At 44.2% G+C, this 17,795-nt stretch overlaps 1 protein-coding gene across 1 annotated transcript; it reads left to right on the forward strand.

The window, feature by feature from the left end:
* The first annotated feature begins 9,683 nt into the window (after positions 1 to 9,683).
* On the forward strand, positions 9,684 to 14,574 carry LOC136534859 (protein disulfide isomerase-like 2-3). Its single transcript, XM_066527220.1, has 9 exons — positions 9,684 to 9,888; positions 9,984 to 10,142; positions 11,186 to 11,299; positions 12,009 to 12,190; positions 12,455 to 12,554; positions 13,260 to 13,436; positions 13,525 to 13,670; positions 14,057 to 14,203; positions 14,291 to 14,574. Exons 1-9 carry the CDS (start codon positions 9,769 to 9,771, stop codon positions 14,463 to 14,465), a joined length of 1,320 nt encoding a protein of 439 aa, XP_066383317.1. The 5' UTR covers positions 9,684 to 9,768; the 3' UTR covers positions 14,466 to 14,574.
* Positions 14,575 to 17,795: the final 3,221 nt, after the last annotated feature.

Here is a 17,795-nt window from a genome sequence, read left to right on the forward strand (position 1 = left end):
AAACTCAACGTCATCCTTGGAAAGGGCACAGGAAGTGTACTTGCTCTAGCGAAATCTTCATGGAAAAAATCTGTGTTTTGGAAACTACCTTATTGGAAGATGTTGCAGGTTTTGCACACACTTGATGGGATGCACATAACCAAAGAGCTTGCTAGGTACCTTAATGCAATCGAAGGGCAAGGGGAAAGATTCACTTCAATGTCGTATGGACTTACAAGAGATGGGTGTGAGGGCGGATCTACATCCCTTAGTATTACCTGATGGGAAAAAAGAAACTTCTAGTTGCATCGTGGTTGTTACAAACAAAGGAGAAAGAGTGGCTCTTACGGTTCTTCCATGAACTAAAAGTGCCTACAGGATACTCATCAAATATAAGGAGGATAGCGAACATGAAAGATTTGAAATTCAATATGAGCTACATGAAGGCCCATGATTGCCATGTTATCATGATGCAACTCCTTCCTGTTGTAATCAGGGGTGTTCTTCTAGAGAAGGTACGAGAGCCAATCATCAAGTTCTGCTCATTCTTCAAAGCGATCTCACATAAGGTCATTGTCGAGTTCATAAACCCGGGGTTCCTTGGGGACCTGCTTCCATGCCAAGGCTCGACCCGAGAATCTAAAAACAATAGGGCAAAGGGGCGGTCCAGCAACCGATCGAAAGGCCTGGCCCAAGAAGAGCAACGCCCGCTCATCAGCTACTTCAGCCCACCTATCTGACCGGAGCGCTCGATTCAGGCTCCAGCCGCCTTCGGATGGCCTCTTCGATCGAAAGGCCTGCCCCAAGCCCTACTTCTGACTCCAACCCTGCATCTCTCTGACCGGGGTACATAAGAACCCTGCTCGCCGCTCTTCTCCAACCGGTGCAACCAAAGCCGACTAGGGCCATCCGACCAGGGATGCCCGCTTAGAAGGGACCAAGGATGAACGGAGAAAGCAGCACATGAGTCAAACCATGGTACAGGGACCATACCCTGTACACCTATGGGAACAGTGTTCTACAACCACCCTGACACAAATAGTATTATAGGAGCCAGCATTTATCCCTATAGTATTGTAGGTGCCGTTGGACTCCCGTACGGCAAAAAGCCCCTCGCATGCCTCTAGGCATCAATAGTGTTGTAGGAGCCGGGATTCACCATACCTGGTAAACGTGGTGAGACTCCTCATATGCCTCTAGGCATCTAGCAGTATATTATAGGTACCGACATCAACCCTTCCTAAAGAAGACAACGTAACCTCCCATGTGCACCTGACATTCTACAGTGACATCAACAGTGTTGTGGGCGCCTACCATTATCCAATCCTCATCGGCATGGGCAACAAGGCTTAAAAGCATTCGTACCCTCTCCCTCTCACCTGTAAAGCCATCCCCTTCATCTATAAAAGGGGATACACTCCCTCCAATAGGAGGACCGATTCATCCAAGCTCAGTTCCTTTAGATTCATTAGTCCAATAGCTCACAACCACAGAACTACCAGGTTCGGACCTCAAGCACACGCTTGAACACTTAGCTCATAGCGGAGTTCTCGTCGCTCTTGGCCCTTCCGACCGGAGCTGACTAGGCCTCTGGTACCCCCCCATCTTTCTCCTTCTTATTTGTAACCCCACTGCAGACTTCGAGCATCTAGGCTCAGAAATAAAGTCACCGATTGACCCAAACTAGACGTAGGGCAAGTTGCATGAACCAGTATAAATCTTATGTCATTGAGTGCTAGGCCACCTCCGATCACAACGTACAACAAAACTACAAATATTCACTAGTTGGTCACTTTCTGTACCGACAGTCATTGACCCGATGGAGCTTCAAAGGCTACAGGACGATCTGATCCACACGCTGACTCGGCTTGAGATGCATTTGCCACCAATATTTTTTGATATGTCTGTGCATCTCATTGTTCACCTTGTTAGGCAGATACAACATCTTGGCCCCATTTTCTTGCACCAAATGTTTCCTTTTGAGTTGTTGATGAGCGTTCTTAGGAAGTATGTTTGAAACAGATACATGCCTAAAGGGTGCATGGCAGAAGGATGGTCAACGGAGGAAGCACTAGAGTTCTACATTCAGTACTTGGGTCACACTAGGCTCAGCATTCCTGTGTCATGGTATGAGGGAAGGCTACAAGGAAAGGGGACTATCGGGGAGAAGTTTATTCATGCTCATGATGATGAGTTCAGTGTTCTAATGCAAGCTCATTTCATAGTCTTGCAACAAGCACATGTAGTTTCACCCTATATCGATCAGCACAAGAAAGAATTAGCTACAACTAACATTGCTAGGTCACAGGCATGGATCGACGAGCAACATAGAGAAAAGTTTGGCACATGGATACATGAACAACTACTAGAGGTTAGATCCAGTGACCCTAACCTTGATGCGTTGGCCATGGGACCGAACAATACAGTGGTGAAGTACCAAGGTTATGACATAAATGCGTACACATTTTACACTAGAAAACAAGACAAAAAAAGTGCGAACCAAAATAGCGGTGTCCGGATCGATGCTTATTATGAAAACAATCAGCAGTGGGACACATACTATGGAATCATAGAAGAAATATGGGTGCTAGATTATGGAGAATTAAAGGTTCCACTTTTCCAGTGCAAGTGGGTGAGACCCAGGGCGGTATCCTTGAACAAGGATGGTGCTGCTGCCGTGGATCTCAATAGCATGGGTTACAGAGAAGAACCTTTTGTATTGGCAAAAGATGTAGTCCAAGTATTCTATGCCCCAGACCTAGCAAATAATGAGGGAAGACATATCATTCTACAAGGTAAATGGAAGATCGTCGGTGTCGACAATACAACTGAGGAAGAAGAGAATGGATATTAGGACATGCCTATAGTCAGAGCAGATGTCGACCTACCTCTATTTAAAGAGGGTGTGGAACCTATGTACATCAGAGTGGATCATGATGAGGCAATGATCGTGCCTTGAAAATATTTGTTGTACCTAAATTTCGTTGTTCTTGATGTTTTGTACTATGGTTATCACTACCACCGTAACAAATGATTTATCTTACAGTGGTGACAATACAATTATCTTCATGTTTTGACGACACCAACGTTTCATCCGGTGTTCCTGTACAGCTGTACCCTAGCACAAATCTGTTCCGTCCATCTTTGTTGGATTCATCTCGGCCATCTGTTTATACTCAACCCTAAAAGGATAGTCTACTTACATCTCACCATCTGAGGGAGCAGACCTAATTCCGATTCGACTGATGGCGGAACAGATGTTCTGAGTCCATAGATCTGTCATCGGTGTTAGGACCCCCTGGTTCATAGCCCTAACATGGTAGTAGTTGTTGCCGCTTCGGCGCATCGAGTACTACTGCCTTACCTCCAAATCACCGTGTATGCCCCCTTCTGTTTTCCCCTTGACCTGCTCATCAAGGTAGCTGTGCGGGCTTGTGTTCTAGGTAATTAACATCATTTCCCTTGCCTAGAACTATATCTTGAAATAAAAAATGAATCAGTTTATAAATTATGCGCTCCGTGTATCTTTGGTACTTTAGGATTCATCACTATGGTTAGGGGAGGACCCGCACATGCATTAGGCAAGGAGGAGTCATGGACAGTCGGCAAACAGAGGGTGTCGCCATGGGCAAAGAAAGTTTGTGAGTCCGTTGTATCCATTCAAAAAATATAACCAAGCCTTTGAGAAGGTCAGCAAGGGTTCAATTACGAGGAGGCCTAGGAGCACCTAACTTTGACAATGGAGGGAGTACCACCCACTGTCGTAGTTCACGTGCCATGCCCGAAGTTGTGTTCATTCATGTTCGACAAGGTTGGACGATAGGGAAATGAGGGATGCACAACACAACCTAGCTGTAGGCCACATGATTTATCTTACTCCCCCTGTTCCCTCTGTCGACCAGTTGTTGATCATGAGAGGTAGCAAGATTCGGGAGCTAAGGTTTGTTCCGTTAGAGTTTTAAAGCGAATCAAAATTGTTGATTAACTCGACTAAGGTTCAACCAATTACTCTAACCCGAAGCCAGCACTATCCACTAGCTAGTGAAGCAAATCTCACGTCCCAAGAGCGACTAGAGAGGGGGATAGAAGCATGCCAACATGAGCCCGTCACATCGAACGTCAGTCCGCGAACAGAGCATCGAAACGTGATCCACCGCGTGTTCTAAGGAGTTTTGGGTAATTTTTACATGTACAACGTGACATCCAACATGACTATAACCTTCACCATGCTCAAGTACACATTTTGATGCAACCAATAGTGCAAGAACATGGATCTAGGGCTTAATCATTTTTGTTGGAATTTAAATGCCAACATGGCATTGTCTATTATCATTTTAGACTTAGGGAATTCAAGGGTTCAGTTAGAACTAACATTCCCTAGCACTTTTGCCTTAATTTTTAAAAGGTCTAAACCTTGTTACTTTCAACTAACAAATATCTCATGCAATAGTCCATACTTTATACCACTTATAAGAACAAATATCTACGCACTACTTAATCAGTTTGCTCAATATAATTTGCCAAAAATGATACTTTTAAACATAAGTTCAAGTGTTCTCCGACAACGAAAATGACCCATCTTAATTCCAAGTTTGATTTCTGAGCTCCCAAAATACTAGCTAACAGTATTTATTCTCCAAAATTAATGTTGCATTTTCATCTACATAACTTGCTCATCAATTTTACTTAAGCACTATGCTCCAGTTATATTTTATTTTTGTTTATAAAAATTGTCTTTTGTGCCAACAATTAAACTACTTATTCTACCTTTCCTTGATAAGATTTTCATTAGCATGTTTACGCATTAAGTAAACTAACTTATAATATTTCTTTTTACTTTTTCTCAATCGCAAAAGTGAGTCATATAAATTTTTGTTTATCATCTCATGTTAATTTTAAATTCTTAAAACCAGCTAACATGTTTGCTGGTCTCTTTTAGGTCTTAATCCTGGTGCTAAGCAAGCTCGTAACACTAGGGGTGTTACAAGTTCTATCATGCATAGGTTGGCAACTAGACTCTTTGCTCTTTTCAAGTGCTTAGTGACCCATGCTTATAATTTTGATCTCACAAGGTTCTCTAGCTTTGTGTATGTCTAGTTGTTTTTGGTGCTAAGGATGGTGTAAATTAGCAACTCTGATTGGTATCACACTTCAGAGTCCATCTCTTACACCTTAGTATCATTTGGTAGTAGCAACTCTCCCATAATTCATATCCAAACATATGTGTAGTGCTTATACCAAACTTAAGATAGCACATATGTAGGGGGAGCTATTGCTACCAAATCAAATTTGAAGTGGTTGTCCAACTCTACTCATGATAAAATGCATTGGACAAGCAATTCAAGTTCAAATTTAAATTAATTTCATATCTTTGTAAAGGTCATCAATTACTAAAAAGGGGGAGATTGAAAGAACCTAGTTTGGTTTTGGTTAATTGATGAAACCTAGTCACTAACCTATTTGCTAAGTGTGTAGCTAAGCTAGGTTGGTGAACTACAAGGGGTGGAGCTAAGTGGCAAGGTGGAGAAGGCCACAAGTCCATGGAGGTGGAGATTCACACTTAGGGAAGTTAAGAAGGGGCAAAGCAAGGTGATCAAGGCAAAGGTATATGCTAGGTTTTGCTTTTGGTGATCAAGACACCTAGTGGGTGTGATCACATTTAGGTTTAGTTAGCCGTACTATTAAGAAGGGAGAAGCCTCTTTGGAATGCGAAGATCAAAGTGCCACTAGATGCTCTAACTCATGCATTGCATTTAGATCTAGTGGAGAGCTAACTAATCCCTTGAAAAATGTTTGAAAATGCTAACACACGTGCACAAGGTGGTGACACACTAGGTGTTAGCACATGAGAACAAGGGAAAAAGTTGGATGTGGTTTGGACCGAGAAAGTCCATCTGGACTCTGAGGTCTTGGGTAATTTGGACCATTTGTCAGGGTCCGGACCTGCTAAGCACAATGTGAGGTAGGAGGCTCGAAGCATCCGGACTCTAGGTCCGAACAAGGTCCAAACTACTTCGCCCTGGTATGGTTGAGCGTGCACTGTGTGGAGAGGTGATGTGGCGCTTCCTAGTGATCTAGACTAAGCTCCATTGGTCTAGATGACGTGGTTTCAGACAATGTCCTAGGGTCCAAAGAATTATTTCTTCATGCACAACAAATAAAGAGCAAGGGTTTCTATCCGGACTCTACTCTGAACTGGGCCAGAGTTTGGGTCCGGATGCTGCTTTGAGACACGCGTGTGAGCTTCAGAGGAGAATCCAGACTCGGTGCTTTTGGTCCTGATGACCATCACGAGTCTGGTCCGGACTAACTGTTAACGGCGCGTGGCTAATAGCCGTTGAGATCCAACAACGCACGTTGAACGCAGAGGCTACATGGCAGCATCTGGTGATCTGGACTGGGATAGAATGGTCCAGATCAGGGTCTGGATGTAGGGTCCAAACCCTTACTGAGTGCATAACGGTTGGAACTTTGTGTGGGGGCTATTTAAGGCCTAGGGCTAGGCTTGGCTCTCTCTCTTAGCCATTCTTGATGCAATAGCATACTTTGAGCGGAGCAAAGCCCTTCCACTCTCTCTCACTCACCCTTCTTGCATGAGTGCATCATCTTGGTGAGAGTTGAGTGATCCAAGTGCATGTTTGAGTGATTTCATCTAGAGGCATTTGGTGTTCTTGTTCCGGAGCGGATTCTCTTGTTGCTCTTGGTGTTTGCCACCATTTAGATAGCTCAAAGCAAGTGGAGGAGGCTGGCATGTGTTGGTGATTGTTCATGGCCGAATCGTGTGAGGGGCACTTGACCTCGTCCTCGCGGGAGTTCGCGAAGAGGTACTCTAGTGGATTGCTCGTGACTTATGTACCTTCTTCTTGTGTTGGATTTGCGGCACCCGGTGGGGTTAGGCGTGTGATGCCTATTAGCTCATGATCCTCCAAGAGAGTGTGTTGTCATCTCCATGTCAACTTGTGATTGATCAATTGGATTTCATTCTGTGATTGGATTGACTACTCTCTTGCCGGTTGTGGTATAACCTTCCTCACTCCTTCGCATTTATTTCCATCTAGCTTAGTACAAGCTCTTTAGTGTAACTAGCTTTGAGAGCTTGTTGTTTGGTTAGTGAGGCTCTTTAGTTAGTCTTTGAGAGCTCACTAGCTTAGCTAGTTGTTGTGCGCCATAGAACTGTTAGGGCTAGAATTGTTGGCTAGGTGGCTTGTTTTGCAACTCCTCTTAGAGCTAGCGCAACATTCACTTTGCCGTCTTTTAGTCTAACCGGATTGTCTAGTACTATTGTTAGGGAAAAATTTTATCGGCTATTCACCCCTTCTAGCCATTAGGACCTTTTAGGGAGGGTCCCTTCCTCTCCTTATATAGCTTGGGGGTAGGGTTACAGTAGATCTGATCGGATAGCAGATGAGTTTTCTAGTTTGTTACATAGAAAGTACAAAAGATCATTTGATCATATCCTGTAGTACCAAAATATTAGCTATCTATGCTCGATAACTTGATGATCACGTCTGCTACTTTGCCTAATGTACGTGGGCCTCATTCCTCATCGTCTTTGGCCCTGCACATAGGCTTAGGCTAGATATACGGGTGGTGAGGTACCCTAGGCCCACATATCTGACAGTAGCCCCCGTAGGACTAGGTGACGAGTTGGTTGATTAACTCCCATCCTTCGGGTAATAGGATTTCATATGATCCTTGGGTGCATAGGGCTCCTGATTAGCATTTCTCGAGTGCCAAGGTCTCGAGTTGCTCGTTTGAAAGCATTCGAGTACCTTGTTCTTCGCGTGTCGTCTACTCCTTGGGTACCAAGGTCCTATAGGCGGTCAACTATTTCACGTAATAGATTTCTCTTGGGTAGCGAGAGTATTCAAGAGGTGGAATCTCCCATGTAAGGATTTTGGCTCCCTGAGCACCTGAGCGTGTGCGCAACCCTTGGTCTGCTAGTTATTGCACGTCACCAAGTCCTGTTAAAGATAAGGATGGATGCGCTAGGGAATCTGAACCGCCTCGTATTCCCTGCTCCTTCTATTGCTCCCGTGACTTGCGTGGATGACCGTGGGTTCACGGATCTTGACCGTTAGCTTCCTTGTCGATGTCTTTAGGCGAGGCTATTTAAAGAAGGTAGGGGGAGCCCTCCGAGCTCACTCCCCGCCTCCTCCCTCCCTTAGCATTAGACATAGCAGAAAGTGAGCTTTAGTTGTCTGAAGCTGCTTCATAACCATGGTGCTTGCTGTTCTCCAGCGCTACTGGGAGAAGTCCTTCGATTAACTTCTACCCATGCCTAGTCATAGCCAAAGCCGTTGTCCCTAGGTGTCCGTGGAAGTTTCACGAAGATAGGGCACGATGCCGATGCAAGGGCTGGCCCGTGTATATATTTGTCAACTTGGTCGGCAGCCAGCACTGGGTGATCTTCTCTTGGCTAGGGGGAGTTGAAACCATCATGGAGGCGGACGATAAAATAACCATTATCGTCGGCCTTGCTAAGGAGGATGGTGCCCGCTCGTGGCCACAGTATATCCCCCGATCCGTAGGAGGTGTTAGTGATAGCCTCGCGAGGATCCCTCCTGTCCTAGCTCTCCTGGTCCACATCTTGTGTCTTAACGAGAGCTAGGAGATGGTCCTTGCATTCTTGAAAGGTCTTTTTGTACTGTACACCTATCGATATGTAACAGAGCTCATCAATAAATAGTTTCTTGTGTGACTTTATTACCTTACATTCGCCCCGGTCGTTCAGGCCCTCCTTATCAAATCGAGTGCTTTTCGCGTTTTTGAGGGTACCCAATCCGACAGACTTGAACGTACTGGTTGCTTATCTGAGCTTTGGGAAGTATCCCTAATGCGGTTGCTTCGACTATAGGATGTGGACCAGGTTGTTGTTTGGGCTTCGTTGCTCGTTTTGTCAAGTGACCCTAGTTTAGGTATCACCAAGGCGAATGACGAATGCTTTAGCAGCGGAGGCAGTAGCGCATGTCATTGAGTTATAATCGGGTAGAACGAGTGAATTAACCCAGACAATCACCATGAGAAACCTAACCAGTTGAGCTGCGCTCACTTTTTATAATTGGCTCTTTTCGGCCGGCCCTATTATGTATAATTCATGCTCTGCCCGTGCAGATGATGATCGTTGAATAAATATATCCTATTGCAACACATAAATATGTCTATAGTGTATAAGTAGTAATGTTTTAAAAGTTTATTAAGTGGGTTTTAGTAAAAAAAAAGTCGCAAAAAGAATGTAATTCTAGTTTTGAATCTGAACAAACGCTTATTCAGTTTCAAAGCTAGATTTTTTTTGAGACGGAATGAGTAATATATTTGTTTTTTTAGAAAAGGGAGTAATATATTTGTGACAAAGTACATGCTTTGGATCATTTCGTGACTTTGGATCCTATTACTGGGCTGAGACTGCCGATCTCTTGGTAATTTAGCTCAATCCGGCCCATGATGTGTTCTTTTAGTCCTTTCTTTCAAAAGGCCTTTGGGACCATATATTCTCAAAAGAAAAAAGGCCTTTCGGACCATAATTTGTGCAGACTCCAAACAAAGATGCTCCAAGGCCGCACTCCGCACCAATGGTCCAATGCCCTCGCGCCAAGCAAGAGAAACCACTCCGACGTGGACAAACCCCATACGTGGAGGGCATCGATTGGTCCGCACACGCGTCCGTCTCTTCGCGAGGATGCAGGCTTAAATCGCAGCACCACGGCCAAACCCGATCAGCGATCCCTAGTCGTCACTGCCGTTTGATTCCTCCCCCTCCCCCGCTTCCAGAAGCTTCGCGGCTCCGCCATGCGTCCCGCCGTCGTCGCGGCGCTCCTCCTAGTGGCAGCGGCCGCCTCCCCGGCCGCCGCACTCTACTCCGCCGGCTCCCCCGTCCTCCAGCTCAACCCCAACAACTTCAAATCGAAGGTCTCACCTGACTCCCACTGCCCCTCAGCCAACAGATCGGCGTCTCCATTTTAGGTTCTCTCTGAGCAGTGTGCCGCCTTTCTCCTTTGGCGCAGGTGCTGAACTCGAACGGCGTGGTGCTGGTTGAGTTCTTCGCGCCGTGGTGTGGGCACTGCAAGCAGCTGGCGCCGGCCTGGGAGAAGGCTGCCGGCGTGCTCAAGGGCGTCGCCACGGTCGCAGCGCTCGATGCCGATGCGCACCAGGCGCTCGCGCAGGTGAGCGTGCCTCCTCATTCACCCTCTTGTTTCCCTGTAATTCGTCCACGGGCGTCCGAGTTGGCCTGAATGTTCAATGGAGTGATCTCGGCATCACTTGCTGCGATTGTACGGTAGTTTGGTCGCATTAGGTGATAATTCCCTAGACCTAGACTAATGTGCAGTGTCACACAAATACTTGGATTCCATATACAGATGCTAAACCGGGGATGGGGACAGGTTTTATTAATTTGTTCTGATCTTCAGCAGTGCAGTGCCACACTTATTTGGTGGTTTAGGTCTAGGAATGGTAAATTTATTGGTATTTAGTGCATCTAAATTATTTTTTCAGTATTTGGTTAAAGTTTTAGCACCGTGCATAAGTTAGAACACATGCCATATTTGTTATGCATACGGAACTGTTGTATGACAAGTAAGAGAGCGAAATATGGCGATTCTGCACAGAAAGTTATTTTAAGAGGGATGGAGGGGTAAAATCCATGTTCCATTACTATTAATCAAACCACCTTCTGTATAGCAAACTTTATGTATAGGTTCCTTTAGTTAAGCTATTATAAATTAGCAGTTTGTGAGTGGTTTTGACTTTTGAGTTACTGTTAGTTATGAACTTGCATGTTGAATTGGCAATTTGTTGATAAATCTGATGAAAATTTTGCATTGGCTAGAATTTTATATTCTTTAGTGCATATATTTAAGAATTTTGTTATTGTTTTGACGATAACTTATTGCTAATGTGACTCTAAAACATACATACAATGAAATAGTCATAATAACAAATTAATGTCAGCTGCAATAAGTTATCATCCCTGTGGGACAACAAAGAAGACAGGCAAACTTAGGGTGAACAATATGATTGAAACTAATTCTTTCTTTTTATACTATGGGTTTGATAAGTTTTCTATTTCACTTCCCCAAATAGTCCTATGGACTCATGTAGTGTGAAAGTGACAACCACAAATTTGATCTGACTTGCATAATTTTCATAGATCTGTGCTTGCAATGCTATCAGTTTAGTTGATTCTGAATGCATTTTTTTTTTGTAGGAATATGGAATCAGGGGATTTCCCACTATTAAGGTGTTTTCCCCTGGTAAACCTCCAGTTGATTATCAAGGAGCAAGAGATGTAAAGCCAATCGTAGAGTTTGCTCTGTCACAGGTTTGTTGCATCATATGCTACTTAGATGGCCTTTATTTTTCCTCTATTTGTTCATTGGATATATTTCAGTCACTTTTAGTATATACTAGGTCATAGGTATGACTTATGCAATTATGCTTTTGCTGTCCCTTTTTACTGAACACATTTCATGCTTTGTGCAAAGCCCAGGCAGTATACTTTTCGGAAACCATTTAGCTTCAGTGGCTTATAAGAATTACTTTGGATCTTAGCGTACTACGAAAACAACTGCTATATATTTAGGCTGAAAGTATTTTGTGGTTGAGTTCTTGATTGCGCTGTTTACGTCTTATATTAAACAAATGACTGACCTAATGAATGCCTTGAACATTCAAAGCTCTCGTCTAGTAGGCATTGAGGCAGTCAATGCATTCCTCTAGTTCTCTATGTGTTCTGCTGTTCACAGGTCGAGGCCCTTCTTAAGGCAGTCTATGCTTTTCGCAAACCATTTGATTTCAGTAACTCATAAGAATGACTTTGGATCTTAGCGTGCTATGAAAGCAACTGATATCTTTCTATTGGATGAAAATAATTTCGTGGGTAAATTCTTGATTGTGCTCTTTATGTCATTTTAAACAAATGGCTGTCCTAACCAATGCCTCAAACATATGAAGTTCTTCTCTAGTAGCCTAGTAGGCATTGAGGCAGTGAATGCATTGCTCTAATTCTGTGCGTGTTCTGCTATTCACAGGTCAAGTCCCTTCTTAGAGATAGGCTGAGTGGTAAGGCACCAGCAGGGTCAAATGGCAAGACATCTGGAGGTTCAAGTGAGAAAAGTGAACCAAGTGCATCAGTAGAATTAAATTCACATAACTTCGATGAACTCGTTGTCAAAAGCAAGGACCTTTGGATTGTGGAATTCTTTGCGCCATGGTATGAAGCTTGCTGTACACGTACTGTTTGTCATATAACTTGGGTTATTGTACATTCTTTGCTATCAGTTTCTCAAATAGAGGAGAAAAAAAAGGTCACAGTAAGTTGTGTAAAATTAAGTAATCTCTTACTAAGAGTATTCTAGGGCATTCTCCTTAATTTTATGTTTATTTATCCTGTTGTTTTTCCATTGCCATTGTATGTTCTACAATACTCTTCATTTATTGTGGGGGCTTCAGAAGTTTGACATATACTTCTGTTCAGGTGTGGGCACTGCAAGAAATTGGCACCTGAATGGAAAAAGGCTGCAAAGAACTTGAAGGGCCAAGTGAAGCTAGGCCATGTTGATTGTGATGCTGAAAAGGTGTGTGTTTATTTGTTCTTTGAGCTTATGTCTTCTTTTGGTAATGACCTTTCCCATAACCCTACATTTTAGTCTTTTGTGGGAATAATCACTGCCAGTAGTCTAGGTTGCATTTTTCAATGTATTGCCCACATTTATTAATCTCTTATCAAAACTTCCAATTTATTCTCAAGCTGCTTGCTAGTGAACAATGGCTATAAAGCTATAAATTCTTAGTTTTAAGTTCCTGCTGAGTTCTTGCCGTTTTGGTGATCACCAGGACTTCAATGAAGGATTTGAAAATTTTGAAGGCATGCACATTTTTGTAGCAATATAACCTGAGTTTTAGAGCCTTAGGGCCACAATTGCAACTTTGACAAATATTGTAGTCTGCTAGCACATTGTCCAAGCTTCTATTCAAAAGCTATACACCATTTGATTGGGATCTCACATAATCCATAAGCCATTTGATTGGGCTCACATCCCATCCACTTGTTTGGAATGACACTTTCCAAAGATGTCGAGAGACATGATTTTTAGCTTCTAAATTTATGTTGGCATAAGTTCAGGCAGTGTATGAGTACAGTTTAGAAGGTTGAATCTTCACCTTTTAGAAGCATGGTTGCTTTTCTGGCAGACTGGCCTCTTTTCTCTTCTTTCCCAATTACGGAATTGCCACAGTGCAGATTATTGTTAATAATTAACGATTACTCTCCTATTTTGCAGTCCTTGATGAGCAAGTACAAGGTGGAAGGTTTTCCAACTATTTTGGTGTTTGGTGCTGATAAGGAGAGCCCATTCCCCTACCAGGGGGCTAGAGTTGCATCTGCCATTGAGTCCTTTGCATTGGAGCAGTTGGAAGCCAACTCTGGTCCAGCTGAAGTTTCTGAGTTGACTGGCCTGGTAAGGCTAAACCTTCATGGTACCTACAAAAATCTGACGATCGTTTAGCCCACCATTGATATTTGAGGAGACGATTTTGCTTCTGCAGGATGTCATGGAAGAGAAGTGCGCTTCTGCTGCCATTTGTTTTGTATCATTCCTTCCAGACATCCTTGATTCAAAGGCAGAAGGAAGAAACAAGTACCTTGAGCTCTTGCTCTCTGTTGCTGAGAAGTTTAAAAAGAGTCCATACAGGCAAGTGTCAGCTTAACTAATTGCAGACCTTAACAAAATGTGTCTGGCTTGTTCACTTTCAAAGAAAGGAAAAAAAGTCAGTTTTTAACTGACACAGTAGTTTCCTTTAGTGGCATTCCAAAAAAGAAACATTGATATTGGCATTCAACAGTAACAGGCGTGTATGTATTTTAAATGCTAAGATATAGAGTTAAAACAAGATACTGAGTAACCTTGCTTGAACAAAATTTTAGTGTTGATATTTCAAACCATAAACTGTACACGGATACTGCAACGACAAGTGTTGTATGTTTAGTTGGCCTGAACAAAAGCATGTCATGCACTCATTTGTCTTAAAAACTCCCTTTTCTTTTGAACTACACATCCTGAGCCGGTTTGCCTTGCAGTTTTGTCTGGACAGCTGCTGGCAAGCAAGCTAATCTCGAGAACCAGGTTGGAGTGGGCGGCTACGGCTATCCCGCCATGGTAGCTCTCAACGTGAAGAAAGGTGCATACGCTCCACTCCGCAGTGCCTTCCAGCGCGACGAAATCATGTAAGCCCTCTTGTCTTATTGATTATTATACCTTCGCTTGTTTCACGTTGATTAGACAGATGATTAACGGAAAGTTATCTCGTGCAGCGAGTTTGTGAAGGAAGCAGGGCGTGGTGGAAAGGGAAATCTTCCTCTGAACGATGCACCTACAGTAGTCGCGTCCGAGCCGTGGGACGGCAAAGATGGAGAGGTCATTGAAGAGGATGAATTCTCCCTTGATGAGCTCATGGGCGACAGCTCCTCAGTAAACGATGAGTTGTGATTCTGATGATTCTGGAACTGATCTGCGTTTCGATTAGCCAGACTGTAAATTTGAGGAACTCTGATGTTTTAAGAACTCATTCCTTTAGGCCTTGTTCGGTTACCACAAATCCTGACCAGAACGATTCCTGGCATGCGGTTTCTTTCAATATTTTCTATAGAGCGGGAACTATTCCTAGCCAAGAACGGCCAGGAATGGCGTAATCGAACGCCGCCTTAGTGGGATAATTTTTCAGGTTTTGGGTGCTGGAATGTGACAGACACCTCTTTTACGATTTATTTTTTGCCCCTGAAATAAAGTCAGTTTGGACGTGTAGGTTGCTTGCCACTACAAATGGTCTCCGCTTTAGAACATGCTCTGCTGCTCACATTGGATAGACCCAAACTCCCAGTCCCAGAGGACACAGAAGACGAAACATACTGGAGCAGTGCAAGCATTTGGATGAGATCGGCATCCGCATAGGCGCTACTGTTTCGCTTGACGAGCTGCAACTTGCGCAAAGCCGCGCTGAAACTTGGAAGAAGCTGATGCTGATTGGCTTGCGGTGTTTCTTGCCGACTTTCCCACACTTTGCGCCAAATGAATGCAACGTTATCGTTAGAAAATCCGGTGATCTGCACCACCTGCAACGTCCCTTGCCAATTGCACTGTGCTTCCGAAGACTCCGAGCAGCAGTTGCTCCGTACCTGTCACTGACGACTTGAACAATTTTGGAAAGCGACTAGTAGTCAACTGGAAGCTTTTTATGCACTCTGTAGTCTGTACTTTCAGTCTGTCCTCTAAACCCTGCTTCAGCAAAGACGCAAACGCAGATGCAGCCGCTAGCCGGTACTACTACCACCATAACCAGTAGACAGTAGTAAAAGTACTCCTATATGCCAGCAATGGTAATCCTACGAGAATGCCAACGTCTGGTTTCTGCTGCTGATAAATAGATTGATGTTGTTTTATTTTAAGAGAAAAATGATAAATTTAAACGGACAGGGCGACATACAACTGCTATGCAGAGCCAAACTGCCGCTTCATCATAAACACATAAAAATATCCATAGAAAAACCTGAGCCTGTTCGCTTATTGGTTCCAGCCAACCCAAACTAGTCAGCCAACAGTGTTTTTCTCTCACAACAAACCAGCATCAGTCAGCCTAAACTAGCCCAGAAACCAACCAGCGAACAGGCCCCTGTCTAGAGTATCAATCATTGGGAGTTGGGACGGAGGAAAATCAGTAAAAGGTGACACCAAATTGTCATGCCTGACGTCATGATTGGCATCACGTTTATGAACCAACTGGAATCCACTCAACTCGTACGCCGGGCAAAATGACATTGTGAAGATCATGATCCAATTCCAACCAAACGGCCAGTGGGCCAGGTGGCAACAGCACCAGACTGCGCCGCGCCCACTCCGCCCGCACTGATACCAAACAGGGGAAGAAGAACTCGGCTGCGGGCTCGGATTTATTTTTAATCTTTTTTTTAATATTTTAAAAATAATCGTTTCTAAAAATATTTTGCGCATCTGACCCTTTTGGTCGTGCTAGTGGGGCTGACGCGACCAAATAACGATGTCACGCCACATGCGTTGGCGCGACAAGATGTGCCACGTCGGACGACATTTTCGACATAGAAAACCTTGTCGTGCCACTCCCGGTGGCGTGACAATTCAGTCTTGTCAGATGAAGATGATTTCTATATGAAAACTATCACGCCAGCGGAAGTGGCGCGACAAGGTTTTCCACGTCGAAAATGTTGTCCAACGTGACACATTTTGTCGCGCCAACGCATATGACGCGACAGCGTTATTTGGTCACGCCAGCCATCTGAATTTTTTGGAGCGGTTATTATTAAAATATTAAATAAAAAATGATTAAGACCTTGTTTAAATCCATGGCGTAAAGTTTTAGGGTGTCATATCGGGTGTCATATGAGGGTGTCACATGTGGTGTTCAGATACTAATAAAAAAAACAAATTATAGAATCCGTCAGTAATCCGCGAGACGAATTTACTAAGCCAAATTAATCCGTCATTAGCTCATGTGTATTGTAGCATCACATTGTCAAATCATGTACTAATTAGGCTTAAAAGATTTGTCTCGTGAATTAGTCGCAAATTGTATAATTAGTTATTTTTTAGTTTATATTTAATACTTTATATATGTGTCAAACATTCGATGAGACAAGAAGTAAACGTCAGAGGAAGAAGTAAACAAGGCCTAAAATATAAAAATTCTCCCAACAGCTCAGACCTCACCGAACCCCACATGGCGTCGCTCCGCCCGCCCTAAAAAATCGACCAGTACAGGTAGCACCCAACCAAACCCACAAGTCGCTAGGGAGAAAATGAGAATTCTGCCATCACGGGAAGTGGGCTTCGCTGATTTGCTATCCCGTAATGGGTCTTCGCTGAATTACTATTATGAAATATGTGCAACCCGCCGGAATGCTATTTTGTGACTTTAAATCTCAAAAAAATGAAAAACGAAGTTTTCTTCCACATTTACCCCTTGCCCTTTCCATCTTTCTTTCATGTGAGAGCACACGGATGGACGGAACCGAGGGAGGAGAAACGGATCGAGCGAGCGCTTCTTCTCCGAGCGGGCGCACCCCCACGGCAGCACCGCCCGCTCGCCTTTCGCCATGTAGAGTCGTGTTCCCACCAGCGAGGCATGGGGCTGTAGCAGGGACCTCAGGGCCGCCAGGCTCGTAGGCCGCTTCTTCGGCGCCGACGAGCACATCAACAAGAGTCGTGAGGTGGACGACCTAGCCCCGGCGAGGCTATTCGTGGGCCTGCCCATCGACTCGGTCACGAACGGGCACTGTGAGATCGAGGGCCATCAGCGAGGGCGACCTCGGTGAGCCATGTGTCGACGACGCCACGACACATTGGGCACGCGATGGCCACGCCGTCGCGACTGGAGTTGGAGCAGTGCCTGCAGATGCAGATGTGCTCCCACGGCACGAGTAGCACCGTCGTTGGCCTGACTCGGCAAGCCCCGCACCTGAGGTTCAGGTGTGCCGACGCCGTGGCTCAGCCTGGGCGTTTGGTTTTAACCGACGGTTCGGTTCGGTTTCTTCGGTTTGCTAAAATTTTGGTTTCCAGAAAATGACCCCCGATCGGTTTGCTAAAATTCCAAAAACCGACCAATTTTGGTTCGGTTTTTTAGTTCGGTTTTTCGATTAAAACCGAATAAACTGATGCAAGAAAACATTAGACATGATTTAGAACTGACAGCATAACACAGTACAAATTTGCACAACACAGTATATTATTTGAAGACTCAAGACTGTTACAAACTTAACAATTCAATGCTCAAATCAAATATTACAAATT

Source organism: Miscanthus floridulus, unplaced genomic scaffold (assembly GCF_019320115.1).
Source record: "Miscanthus floridulus cultivar M001 unplaced genomic scaffold, ASM1932011v1 os_2356_3_4, whole genome shotgun sequence".
In the NCBI taxonomy this organism is placed as follows: domain Eukaryota; kingdom Viridiplantae; phylum Streptophyta; class Magnoliopsida; order Poales; family Poaceae; genus Miscanthus; species Miscanthus floridulus.